At 33.7% G+C, this 10739-nt stretch overlaps 1 protein-coding gene across 1 annotated transcript in view; it reads right to left on the reverse strand.

Annotated features, from left to right (window-relative positions):
- The window catches only part of LOC111693094, a 23569-nt gene that overhangs the window by 7515 nt on the left and 5315 nt on the right, over positions 1-10739 (reverse strand). The window contains exons 5-6 of the mRNA XM_023457233.1: positions 6489-6827; positions 3121-3459 (exon numbers count right to left, since the gene is read on the reverse strand). Of these exons, the coding sequence (XP_023313001.1) occupies positions 3121-3459; positions 6489-6827 (678 nt within the window). The remainder of the gene's footprint in view (positions 1-3120; positions 3460-6488; positions 6828-10739) is intronic.

Genomic DNA, 10739 nt, shown 5'->3' on the forward strand with positions numbered 1-10739 from the left:
GATTTTGGCGTCGTACGCCCCTAGCTTATCTACTGATAGACACTGTCTTCGTCCTAAGATTTTTTTCCATCTACATTCAGACTAACTTCTTCAGTTATTACCGTTAAGGTATATGACTGATAAATAAGCCCCGTGAAAAGGATAGGAAGAGCAAAATCATGAAAGTACGAGCGCCACCTCAGAATGGGCCTGGACAACATTGCCATCGTTAGTACTATTTATGTATCGAAAACTGTAATACTAACTTGAACAGAAAAGTAATATTGTTATTAGAACCTATATAGTTCGCAGAAAAAATTAAAAATTTGATATTACATGTATTCTTTCGTGCGGAAGCTGAACAAACTGATTGTAATAGGTAACTAGCCAATCATAATACCACATTTTTAAAATTCTTAATCATGATTGGTTCTTTACTGATTTCAATCACTTTGTTCAATACGAAAGAATACGTGTATGGAAAATTAGGTCACAAAGGGGATGTGTTCTGTGAATTACGTTTGAGGTTATTTCTTCTCTATGTTGTATTATGACTAATTATCTCGTAAGTTACCGTGCTAGTGCTTTTGATAATTGTTTTCTATTTTAGACTACAATTTAATGTAACGCAAGAAGATAATTATAATTGTTGAATCGTTCATCTGAATTGTCTTACTGCTTTTACTTGTTTTACTTTTTAATAGAAAATGTCTGGAACTGTTGTGCACCAAACTGCAAGAATACCTATTAGTTATATATCACAGATACTTCTTACAGAAATAAAAGCTTTTTCAGAGTTACTGCAGAGTGCAGACAGGAAAATGATTTGGATAGAATCAGTTCGCAAATTATGTAAACTAGATTTTAACTTCATCAACGGAAAATGTTATTTTTGCGAAGACCATTTTGAATTAAAATGTTTTAGAAATAGTAGGAAGAACAGCCTCAACAAAAATGCAGTGCCAACAATATTTAGTGAATCAAATAGTATTGGATCACTCCTCACAAAATTATCAAATTGTCATTAAACTTTACCGTAGATCCTGAATTTTTTTACGGCATAGATAACGGTAGTTATTACAGATGGTCCTATTTGCTTCAGTGGGATTACTTTTATAAAAATCATAAGGAAAATGCACAAGTTTGCGCATTCGCTTCAAATTATTAAGTATTAATATACTTAACCAACTTTATTTTATTTGTCATATACCTGTACCACTAATTGCTAAGGATAAAATAAAATTTTAAATATAAACTTTTTTTGCTCGGGCTCTTGCACGAGGCCCCTGAATGAGGGACGCCACGGGCGATTGCCCTGCTCGCCACCCCCTAAGCCAGGGGTCGGTAAGTAATTTTAGGTGGGGTCCGGATACTTTTGAAAATTTTTAACGTGGTCCAAAAAAAAAATTCATTTTTTTATTTTAATTTCGACTCAAATTTAATCTGCTTACTCACCATTAAGAACTCACACAATTGTAAATTACTAGAAAAAACGATAAGGTGTCAATTTATACTTTCAAAAAATCTTCCGAGGTCCGGAACTGGACCGCGGTCCGCCAGTTGCCGACCCTTGCCCTAAGCCATATTACAATGTATCTAAATTATTCTAAATTAATACACCTGGTTACAGAAGCACATGTAAACTTGTTGATGTTTTTCAAGATAGGCTTTACATTTTGCTTCAGTTAAAATATTTATAGTCAGTCTCTAAAATGCCCCAATTTTTAACTTTGCTGCCGTGAGTGCCATGGGAGGTACTTCAATGCTTCCTCAAAAACTTCTTTGCACTCGTGAAGGCTTTCTATACTTCAACACATGATATTTTATACCACTCCTGTATTTGGATTCATACTCGCAGTCCCTACATCTGTACATTTGCACGTAGAAGTATCTTTATGTTTCATTTGGTGTCGTTTGATAGTACTCTTGTATTTAGTTTCGTAATCGCAGTCGTTACACCTGTACATATGAACCTGTGAAGGATCTTTATGTTTCAGTTGATGCTGTTTGAAACATCTCCTATATCTAGTTTTGTAATCGCAGTCGCTACACCTGTACATTTGAACCTGAGAAGAATCTTCAAGTTTCAGTCGGTGCAATTTGAAAGCATTCTTGTACTTAGTTTTGTATTCGCAGTCATTACAACTGTACATCTGAACCCGCGAAGGCTCTTTATGTTTCAGTTGGTGATTTTTGATACTACCCTTTAATTCAGTTTGATAATTGCAGTCGTTACACCTGTACATTTGAATCTGCGAAGGATTTTTATGTTTAATTTGATGCAGTTTAATATTACCCATGTATTTAGTTTTGAAATTGCAGTCATTACACCTGTACATTTGAACCTGCGAAGGATCTTTATGTTTCAGTTGATGCTGTTTGAAATAACTCTTGAATGGAGTTTCATAATCGCAATCGTTACACCTGTACATTTGAACCTGCGAAGGATCTTTATGTTTCAGTTGATGCTGTTTGAAATGACTATTGTATCTAGTTTCATAATTGCAATCGTGACACCTGTACATATGAATCTGCGAAGGATCTTTATGTTTCAGTTGATGCTTTTTGAAATAACTCTTGTATCTAGTTTCATAATCGCAATCCTGACACCTGTACATGTGAATCTGCGAAGGATCTTTATGATTCAGTTGATGCTTTTCGAGATTTCTCCTGTATTTAGTTTCGAAATCGCAGTCGTTGCACCTGTACATTTGAATCTGCAAAGGATCTTTATGTTTCAGTTGATGCCCTTTGAAATAACTCTTGTATCTAGTTTCATAATCGCAATCGTGACACCTGTACATTTGAACCTGCGAAGGATCCTTATGTTTCAGTTGATGCTTTTTGAAATGACTCTTGTATTTAGTTTCATAATCGCAATCGTGACACCTGTACATCTGAACCTGTGAAGGATTTTTATGTTTCAGTTGATGCTGTTTGAAATGACTGTTGTATATAGTTTTGTAATCACACATGTTACACCCGTACACTTCAACCTGCGAAGGATCTTTATGTTTCCATTGATGCAATTTAATGCTATTCTTGTATTTACTTTGATAATCACAGTCGTTACACCTGTACATTTGAACCTGTGAAGGATCTTTATGTTTCAGTTGATGCTGTTTGAAATGACTGTTGTACCTTGCTTCATAATCACAATCGTTACATCTGTACATTTGAATCTGCAAAGAATCTTTATGCTTCAACGGGTGCTTCAGAAGTAATTTCTTATTTTCAGTTTCGTACTCACACGATTCACATTCACATGCTTCCAAATCCTTCTCACGTCTCGCACAGTGTGCCGTAAGACGGATCTCACTTCCAGTTTCATAAATACATTTATCACATTTGTACAATACGTTGTGCTCCTGCCTGGTTTTCACTTCTGATCCATTCTCATGTATGCAACCATCCTCTTCTTCATTTTTACAGTCACTCACCTCGAATGGTACAATATCGGAGGTCTGAAGTGGCATGTCGCTGAAAAAATTGTATATACAGAGTAGTTTTCAAAATTAGGTATTAATTTTAAGGGTTTATGACGATAACTGAATCAACCATAATACTGATAGCACAATTTTAACTTTAATGATGTATTTAATTATCAGAAAAGGCATTTGCGAGATGTTATCTATAAAGTCACACAGTAAATCAATAAACCATCCATACAATAGTATTATTAATAAATTTATTAAATTTTGATCAAACAATAACACCCAGTATATCATCTTTTTTTGTTTGTCGACGTTATTTAGTTTTTGTTTTTTACTTTATCACAAATTTTAATACGCTAGTCACAAAAATTAAAGAATAAGAAGAAAATCCTAAATTTTTAGGTGATTTTCGAAAAGCTGTAACTTAACGAAAAATGGTCGTAGAGCAATAAAAAAAAGCAAATTGAAGCTTGAAGGTTCTAGTATCAGGATCTTAAACTGAAAATTTTTTATCGTTGACCACCTTTTAGAAATCAAGAGAAATCCCAGGGGAAATTTTTTTATTGTTAGAAATATGATGTTCGTAAACATAGTAGGTCTACGTCGAAAAGCCGCCGCCAGTCAGTTCGTTACATTTTTGAGAGAGCGAGGTCTGCCTGGAATACTTGGCTGCTTAGTATTGGTTTTTGCTTGTAATTGCTGGTAGCAGTCCTACCAAATTGATCNTCTTACAGAAATAAAAGCTTTTTCAGAGTTACTGCAGAGTGCAGACAGGAAAATGATTTGGATAGAATCAGTTCGCAAATTATGTAAACTAGATTTTAACTTCATCAACGGAAAATGTTATTTTTGCGAAGACCATTTTGAATTAAAATGTTTTAGAAATAGTAGGAAGAACAGCCTCAACAAAAATGCAGTGCCAACAATATTTAGTGAATCAAATAATATTGGACAACTCCTCACAAAATTATCAAATCGTCATTAAACTTTACCGTAGATCCTAATATTTTTTTACGGCATAGATAACTGTAGTTATTACAGACGGTCCTATTTGCTTCAGTGGGATTACTTTTATAAAAATCATGAGGAAAATGCACAGGTTCGCGCATTCGCTTTAAATTATTAAGTATTAATATACTTAACCAACTTTATTTTATTTGTCATATACCTGTACCACTAATTGCTAAGGATAAAATAAAATTTTAAATATAAACTTTTTTTGCTCGGGCTCTTGCGCGAGGCCCCTGAATGAGGGATGCCACGGGCGATTGCCCTGCTCGCCACCCCCTAAGCCAGGGGTCGGCAAGTAATTTTAGGTGGGGTCCGGATACTTTTGAAAATTTTTAACGTCGTCCAAAAGAAAATTCATATTATTTTTTTATTTTAATTTGGACTCAAATTTAATCTGCTTACTAACCATTAAGAACTCACACAATTGTAAAATACTAGAAAAAATGATAAGATTGGCACTTAAACGTAACAAAACATTTTTTAAATAGTTTATTTGAGTAATTTATACTTTCAAAAAATCTTTAGCGATCCAGTATTTTACCTTCTGAGGTCCGGACTTGGACCGCGGTCCGCCAGTTGCCGACCCTTGCCCTAAGCCATATTACAATGTATCTAAATTATTCTAAATTAATACTCCTGGTTACAGAAGCACATGTAAACTTGTTGAAGTTTTTCAAGATAGGCTTTACATTTTGCTTCAGTTAAAATATTTATAGTCAGTCTCTAAAATGCCCCAATTTTTAACTTTGCTGCCGTGAGTGCCATGGGAGGTACTTCAATGCTTCCTCAAAAACTTCTTTGCACTCGTGAAGGCTTTCTATACTTCAACACATGATATTTTATACCACTCCTGTATTTGGATTCATACTCGCAGTCCCTACATCTGTACATTTGCACGTAGAAGTATCTTTATGTTTCATTTGGTGTCGTTTGATAGTACTCTTGTATTTAGTTTCGTAATCGCAGTCGTTACACCTGTACATATGAACCTGTGAAGGATCTTTATGTTTCAGTTGATGCTGTTTGAAACATCTCCTATATCTAGTTTTGTAATCGCAGTCGCTACACCTGTACATTTGAACCTGAGAAGAATCTTCAAGTTTCAGTCGGTGCAATTTGAAAGCATTCTTGTACTTAGTTTTGTATTCGCAGTCATTACAACTGTACATCTGAACCCGCGAAGGCTCTTTATGTTTCAGTTGGTGATTTTTGATACTACCCTTTAATTCAGTTTGATAATTGCAGTCGTTACACCTGTACATTTGAATCTGCGAAGGATTTTTATGTTTAATTTGATGCAGTTTAATATTACCCATGTATTTAGTTTTGAAATTGCAGTCATTACACCTGTACATTTGAACCTGCGAAGGATCTTTATGTTTCAGTTGATGCTGTTTGAAATGACTATTGTATCTAGTTTCATAATTGCAATCGTGACACCTGTACATATGAACCTGCGAAGGATCTTTATGTTTCAGTTGATGCTTTTTGAAATAACTCTTGTATCTAGTTTCATAATCGCAATCCTGACACCTGTACATGTGAATCTGCGAAGGATCTTTATGATTCAGTTGATGCTTTTCGAGATTTCTCCTGTATTTAGTTTCGAAATCGCAGTCGTTGCACCTGTACATTTGAATCTGCAAAGGATCTTTATGTTTCAGTTGATGCCCTTTGAAATAACTCTTGTATCTAGTTTCATAATCGCAATCGTGACACCTGTACATTTGAACCTGCGAAGGATCCTTATGTTTCAGTTGATGCTTTTTGAAATGACTCTTGTATTTAGTTTCATAATCGCAATCGTGACACCTGTACATCTGAACCTGTGAAGGATTTTTATGTTTCAGTTGATGCTGTTTGAAATGACTGTTGTATATAGTTTTGTAATCACACATGTTACACCCGTACACTTCAACCTGCGAAGGATCTTTATGTTTCCATTGATGCAATTTAATGCTATTCTTGTATTTACTTTGATAATCACAGTCGTTACACCTGTACATTTGAACCTGTGAAGGATCTTTATGTTTCAGTTGATGCTGTTTGAAATGACTGTTGTACCTTGCTTCATAATCACAATCGTTACATCTGTACATTTGAATCTGCAAAGAATCTTTATGCTTCAACGGGTGCTTCAGAAGTAATTTCTTATTTTCAGTTTCGTACTCACACGATTCACATTCACATGCTTCCAAATCCTTCTCACGTCTCGCACAGTGTGCCGTAAGACGGATCTCACTTCCAGTTTCATAAATACATTTATCACATTTGTACAATACGTTGCGCTCCTGCCTGGTTTTCACTTCTGATCCATTCTCATGTATGCAATCATCCTCTTCTTCATTTTTACAGTCACTCACCTCGAATGGTACAATATCGGAGGTCTGAAGTGGCATATCGCTGAAAAAATTGTATATACAGAGTAGTTTTCAAAATTAGGTATTAATTTTAAGGGTTTATGACGATAACTGAATCAACCATAGTACTGATAGCACAATTTTAACTTTAATGATGTATTTAATTATCAGAAAAGGCATTTGCGAGATGTTATCTATAAAGTCACACAGTAAATCCATAAACCATCCATACAATAGTATTATTAATAAATTTATTAAATTTTAATCAAATAAAAAAAATCTTTTTTTTGTTTGTCGACGTTATTTAGTTTTTGTTTTTTACTTTATCACAAATTTTAATACGCTAGTCACAAAAATTAAAGAATAAAAAAAATCCTAAATTTTTAGGTGATATTTGGAAGGCTGTAACTTAACGAAAAATGGTCGTAGAGCAATAAATAAAAGCAAATTGAAGCTTGAAGGTTCTAGTATCAGGATCTTAAACTGAAAATTTTTTATCGTTGACCACCTTTTAGAAATCAAGAGAAATCCCAGGGGAAATTTTTTTATTGTTAGAAATATGATGTTCGTAAACATAGTAGGTCTACGTCGAAAAGCCGCCGCCAGTCAGTTCGTTACATTTTTGAGAGAGCGAGGTCTGCCTGGAATACTTGGCTGCTCGGTTTTTGCTTGTAATTGCTGGTAGCAGTCCTACCAAATTGATCTGGAGAAGTTTGTTGAACTCAAATTTGGAGACAAACATATGTTCTGAAGTATTAAATAAAGTGTTATAAAAATCTAAATGGACAAGTGATTAATGTCATTGCTTGACATAAATTGATTAATTAATTCGATATCTAAATATAATCTAACTTTATAATTTTTACTTCACTTTCAACAGGTCCATGGGTCCCAATATTTTCCTTGGCAGTCCCACATGTCATCTCTTTTAGTTTAATTCATCCTCTTTGAATTTGAGCTGTTCAAGATCTTTATGTATAATCAAATCAAAAATAACTGTTTTGGCTTTGATAATTATTCGGGAACTAATGGTGATACAGAAAATCTAAGCAGAATTTTGAAAATTTTGTGAAATTTTAGATAGTGTTATAGTCCAAATTGAAATTAGATTTTGTGACATAGTTTGCAATGCTTCAATTTAGTAAATTCGGATAATTTTACATTGTTCTGCAAATTATTTCCGAATGACAATGAACAATATCCGATATTTGATAGCGTGTTATTGCGGAATGAACTTTGTGTATTGTACTCCGACCAACAACTTTTAGGCAGTTCAACATCGAATAAAGGAGTGCCAAGTTTTATTTGGAATAATAAATTAATAAATTGTCTACCTCAGACATATAAACTTTTATCTTTAGTGTCGACAATTCCCGTAACATCAGCTTCTGCAGAACGGTCATTTTCAGCACTTAAACGTATAAAGACTTTTGCTAGAAGTATGCTCAAGATCGTCTCTCAAATATATCTCTTGTTTCCATAGAAAAACGGTATTCGTAACAACTGAAAGAAAATAACTCATTTTATGACTAAGTTATTGATCATTTTTCCGGATCTGAAAATCGCAGATTGCCATAGATATATATAAAAAAATATTTAATTTGCACCTCAAGGGTGGTGAGGAAAGGTGCCCGTTTGATTACAACGCGACGGTTTAAAGTTTTTCATTTTAAGCCCCCTCTGCCCAAGATACCACGAGCCGCCTCTGGTAGGTACCATACTACTCTTTGAAAATCAGTGACTTGCTAAGAATATGTACTACAAACTGAATAATTAATTGAACATAATAGTAAGACTCATATTCAATTATAAATCATAGTGAAACTGTTAACAATATTAAAAATACTAAATTGTAATAACCCGACATTCGAAAACAATTATTACCCTTACACATTTGTTTTTATTAACAAATAAATACTGGTTAATATTTAAAATGTAAAAAAGTATCTTATTCATTCAAGTGTCTATATAAAAACATCTGTTTATTCGGTGTAGTTCACTACGAATTAAAAACGCATTAAAAGCTAGGCTACTGACCCAGTATTGTGGTAGGTCAAGATTCACTCTCGATAAACCTTTGTGGGTCAACGTTCAGGAGCCGTTCCAAAAGAGGTTTAAATAATTATTTGAAAGCATTAAAAGCCTAACATGATTAGTTTCCGAAATATTTGAAAAAAAAACGAAATTTTAGAAATCCGTTTTTGTTTCATTTCAGCCTTGTTTGAGGCGATTTTGAAAAAAAGAACAACACTTTCTCATGGCCACCTTTTGCCCTCTATCGAATGGCATAATCAATTTTTGTCTATAATGTTTCGTCTCTCCAGGACCATCAGCAACTTAATTTTTTTAAATACAACCCTAGAAATTTTATTACATTTTTTGCAAGCCTTCATGCTCCCCAATTCTGTATTGTCTCAACCCGAACCAAATTCAGACGTTTTGTCTGGAAAAATTCATCTTCAGTGTATTCGTTACAAATTTATCTAAATTTTTTATTTAGATTTCTTTGTTTATTGAATTATCGTACACTGTAAGCTTCGTTAGACCCTGTGAAATCCATCTAGTTATTTAATTATAATAATAATCTTTATTTTCTATAGATTTACCGACTGTAAATATGAGAAATTGTCAAGCGTAAATGTAAATACAGACAATATATAAAACAAGTAATTAAATACAACTGTTAGTAAAAATAAATAAATAATACATAAGAAATAATTTTAAAAATCGACAATACATGTAAAACAAATTTAAAATGGTCCCTAAAGCCAGTCCAAGAGATCGCTAGTGAGGTATTACTCTACATTGTAAAAGGAGTAATACTTTAATAATTTCTTTACTTCGAATTTAAAAGGTACAATATTTGAAATACACTTCTGCAAAAAATTAAGGGAGCAAAAAAATTTTTCAAATTTTTAGTGATTTTTCAGAATGCTGTATCTCAGTTAAAAATGATCGTATCAAGATTTTAAAAAAAGCATTTTAAAGCACCGAATGTCTAGTTTCCAGATTTCATAGCTCAAAATTTTTAGGAGGGACAGTCATCACGAAATTCTAAGAAATAAGACTAAAAAAATTTACATTTCTGAGCACCCTGTAACGTTCGTAAAAATGAAAAATTTGTTTTTTTTTTCAATTCTTTCACAATTGGGCATTTTTTGCTCATTGAATTTGAAGAAAAAATTAATTTTTGAAAAAAAAAACTTTTTAATTTTTGAAAATTTTTTGAAAATTTACTCTTCTTTATTTTTTAACAACTCAAGATAAAAATATTGAGTCATTTTTGAAGCGATGTACTCTTTCCGTACCGTAATTTCCTTTATTTTGAATTAACGAAATTGATTAAAAGTTGATACCCCCAAGATTGGTGTAGTCCTCGATCTGCGAAAAAATAGTGCGTATTATCCTAAACTTTCTTACGAAGCTAACAAGTGTGAAAAAACAGTTTTTTTTAAAACTCTATCTTTGATTCAAAGGAACCAACCAACAGTTTTTCTCAAAACTAACAATATTTTTTGTAATTCTAGTGAAAAAAATTAATCAAAAGTTTTTGTAGACTTCAATTTTTTTAATTTTTGTCATGCCTAGACGGCATTTATCCGCACCAGAAGTCGCTCAGCTAGTGACTCTCGTCCAAGAAGGGCATACGTATCGGGATGTCGGCAATCGACTTGGCGTTAGTTCCTCGGTCGTGTCACGAGCCTACAACCGCTATCGGGAAACTAATGGATTTGACAGACGTGCTGGACAAGGTCGACGTCGTGTAACCACACGTCGAGACGAGCGATTGATCGTTCGACGTGTTCGTCAAGAACCTTTTGTCCATGCTCATGTTGTTGCCCAAGATTTTCCAAACCGTCGGCAGCAACAACAAGGACGACGACGGCCGCGAAACATTTCCCGGCAAACCGTAACCAATCGTCTTCGTGAGACTGGATTGCGATCCCGAAGTGCC

This window comes from Anoplophora glabripennis, unplaced genomic scaffold (genome assembly GCF_000390285.2).
Source record: "Anoplophora glabripennis isolate ALB-LARVAE unplaced genomic scaffold, Agla_2.0 scaffold987, whole genome shotgun sequence".
Classification (NCBI taxonomy): Eukaryota; Metazoa; Arthropoda; class Insecta; order Coleoptera; family Cerambycidae; genus Anoplophora; species Anoplophora glabripennis.